Genomic DNA, 3,511 nt, shown 5'->3' with positions numbered 1-3,511 from the left:
AGGGAGCTCTTCTTAATATTTTGACACCAAAATCATGTCGATACACCTTACCGACTGCGAGTAAAGCCACCCACGCTTTAACTTGACAGACTGTACACGCTCGACTCCCTGTTATAATCCCTAAACTCGCTCTTCCTGTCTCCCTCCTGACAATATAGTTCGGCATATTCCTTGCCAACCCCAGTGCCCACTTTACATACCTCTCCTGTATCCTATATAACCTCCTCACATACCTTCCACCTCCACTTCCACACCGTAAAATAAGACACTTATCACTAACGAATCAAACAATTTCATTCTCCTTATGAAATCATCTGCGAACAACCTTTTCTCCAGCCCCACGCCTGCAGCATCCCTACATTTGCCCTTCTCATCCTCTCTATTATATGACCATCCACTCTCCCATTCCTTCGAAAGAGGAAGCCCATATATACAAATTCTTTTACCTCCTGTACTGATTTCCTCTTCCACTTCCACTCCCCTCTCTTATCTCTCCCGCCCCCTTTCCTGAACATCATAACCTGCGACTTGTCCACACTCAACTCTAACCTTTTTTTGTCTAAGTATCTTGTTAACCTTTTCATCATCTCCTTTAAAGCCTCTTCCCTCTTTGCTAGCAGCACAATGTCATCTGCATATGCGAGTGACCATATCCTGACTCCTCCTACCATTCCGGCCGCTAGCTTGCTTTCCATATCCGCGATCAAAATTGCAAAACGCGTTGGGCTAAGCGGGCACCCTTGCCTCATCCCCTATCCGTCCAGAATCCCTCAGAGATTGCCTCCCCTCCTCTCACGCTATCTTTCGTCTCCTTATATACCTTCCTTAACCTCTCGATCAGGCCCTTCTTCACTCCCCTCTCTTCCATTGGCTCCCACAGCCTCCCCCCATCTACCGAAGGTAACGCGCCATTTAGATCTACAAAAAACGATTACTCTTTGGCACTCTTTTTGGTTAGTTCTATATCCACCACGTGCAGCAAGACGTAAATATTGTCTATAGTACTCCTTCCCTCCTTAAAGCCCGCCTGCGCCTCCGGCAATATTCCTTTTCCCTCAACATCCTTGCGCAGCCTGTCTGCCAACCCCATCGCGTATATTTTGTACGCAATATTCATTAGCGTAATTACTCTATAATTCAAAATTAAAATTATTTCTTGAAAAAAAGATCCTACTCCATCTTCACTCCATTAGGAATCGAACCACAAAACTTCTGATTTCCGGTCAGGGGGAGAGAACGAATGCAGCGTTGAAGAAGTGGAATTGTCAACTATTCCAATACGAAAACACGTTTTTGTCGCTGCAGTAGTATTTTTTTATAGACGTTAAAAACGAACGTGTTTTTTCTCATGCCGATATTAATGTGTGACGAAAAACACGAGCAACGGATCACTGTGAAATTTCTCATTAAATTAAAAGAAACTTCAACTGAGTGATATAAGTTGATAATGGAGGCCTATGGTGAGAATTCGCTATTTCGTGATCGTGTCATGAATCTCGCACGAGGACAAGGTAGCTGCCCATAGCGCGCTGTCTGTGAAGCTTTATTCAGCGGCTAGAGGCACCCCAATGCCCGAACACGCGCCGTACTCGCCGGATTTAGCACCCTAAATGCTTTTACAAAAGAAGACTTCCAGCATTACTTTAACCGATGGAAAAAACTAATGGAACGGTGTGCGGCGAGTGGATAGGAGTAAATTGAAGGGGAGCATTCGATTGTAGAATAATTTTGAAAATAAAACTCTTTTTCATAAGCAGTCTCGTTATTTAATAACCAGATCTCGTAGTTGACATTCAACAAGCTGTGCGGGCTTTGACAATGGTGCTTACGATGAAAGTGCCGTACAAAAAATTCAAGTTTGATTTAACCAATACCCTTAAAGCAGAAAAAGAATTGACTAACCTAAATACTGCCATTTATTTCTTCTTTATTGTTGCTTTTATTATGCTCTAGTAACTTAATCTTCAGTATACTGTTCTGAATGTAATTTAGACAGTTTTTGTATAGTAATTTACTTCTTTCAGGTCTTGTTCTCGAAAGTGGTTCTGTATGAAGCAACAGCTCGTCTTATGGCGGACGCTGCACCAGTAAGGACACAACATCTACTGGATCGCAGTGTGCACCAACGATATTCGCGAACATCCATAATTTGCGGAAAAGATAGATCACAAGAGCAAGCTAGTGGCGAACGTGAACATGCTGCAGCTTTATGTTTAGCATGTCGTCATTTACCTACATTATTACTTGCTTCTCCCGGAGAGCGTGCAGGAATGCTGATAGAAGCTGCCAAAACGTTTGAAAGAGTGGGAGATCGCATCCGCCTTCGAAATTGCTATGATTTAATCCAACAAATACGGCCAGTCCTTGCGGTTCATTAAAGAAATATGTTCCAACACTTTCATTCACTTATTCAAAATATCTATATCATCCTTAATATTTTTTTAGATTATATTGTAAATGAAATTTACGTATTTACATTTTCAAAGCATATAAAAGGTAAAAGTATTCAATCTTTGACATTATTTTAAATTGAGAATTTAAAAAAATGTCTTTTTTATAAACGTTAAATATTTCTGAAATTTGATTAGTCGATATGACTCATAATTTGGTCGGTGGGATACAGTTAATTAAGTAATAAAGAAATGGTTTGGAGCAGTGAGAAAGTAACGTCTTGTTATTTTAAAAAGGCAAATGAATAGAATGCTAAATTTTAGCAAATCAAATGACCCCATATTTGAATCTCTCAAGCTTCTAGTTTACTTTAATTTAATTTAATTAGAACTTAACTTAATCATAATCCGAGTTTTAACCCTCGAGTCAATTTGTACGTGTCACATCTGATATACAAAAAATAGAACAAGCAAGTAGGGACTCATTCACTAAGCGATAAATTCAGAAAAATACGAAAAACTTAATTCTGTAATATGATCAATTATGTGAATCAAAAAACTTTTGTAGTGGAATACAAATATTAAAATTAGAATTGACCATTAGTCAAGAGTGTTCCACACGAAAGTCCAAATCGAAGTGAAAAGGAAAAAGTGGACGTATAATGCCAAGCACACTACTGCGAAAAAATAATATCAGGGACAAAATGCTGATTCGATTTGCATGTTGTTTTGAGAGTAAACTTTATGTAAAACAAAGTTAGCAGCACTTTTTTCTAATCAAGGCCGAGGTGCAGCCGAGATGGAGACAAGTAATCCAACTTAATAATTGACCACAAAGGTGCCTCTCAATGGCCGAGCGATCACACAATATTTTTTATTACAACGCAGTCGAAATTGCGCGTTTGGCGTCTCTTACCCTTTTCCGAACGACTGTCGTCAACTGTTGACCTGTCACGTAGTGTCCATCTACGTACTCCCCCTCCACATACCACTACACCTTTAGGTTCCGTATCCATGAACTCTGCTCACATGGGCCCGCTTCGGCTATACCTTGTAGTGGTAAATGGTGGTGCTGGTTTTTGCAGGCCTTCCGTTTCGTCACCGCGTACGCTTATTATGCC

At 40.2% G+C, this 3,511-nt stretch overlaps 1 protein-coding gene across 4 annotated transcripts in view; it reads left to right on the top strand.

Annotated features, from left to right (window-relative positions):
* Positions 1-2,663, top strand: part of LOC117173473 (sterol regulatory element-binding protein 2) — a 168,757-nt gene extending 166,094 nt beyond the window's left edge. For 3 of the 4 annotated variants that reach the window (XM_033362076.1, XM_033362073.1, XM_033362075.1), the window contains one exon: positions 2,025-2,663. In XM_033362076.1, coding sequence (XP_033217967.1) covers positions 2,025-2,378 — 354 coding nt within the window. In that variant the 3' untranslated portion in view covers positions 2,379-2,663. The remainder of the gene's footprint in view (positions 1-2,024) is intronic. The other variant, XM_033362074.1, reaches the window with a different exon arrangement.
* Positions 2,664-3,511: the final 848 nt, after the last annotated feature.

The sequence above is a fragment of the Belonocnema kinseyi genome, chromosome 5, assembly GCF_010883055.1.
Source record: "Belonocnema kinseyi isolate 2016_QV_RU_SX_M_011 chromosome 5, B_treatae_v1, whole genome shotgun sequence".
In the NCBI taxonomy this organism is placed as follows: Eukaryota; Metazoa; Arthropoda; class Insecta; order Hymenoptera; family Cynipidae; genus Belonocnema; species Belonocnema kinseyi.
This window is presented reverse-complemented; position numbering and strand designations above follow the sequence as displayed.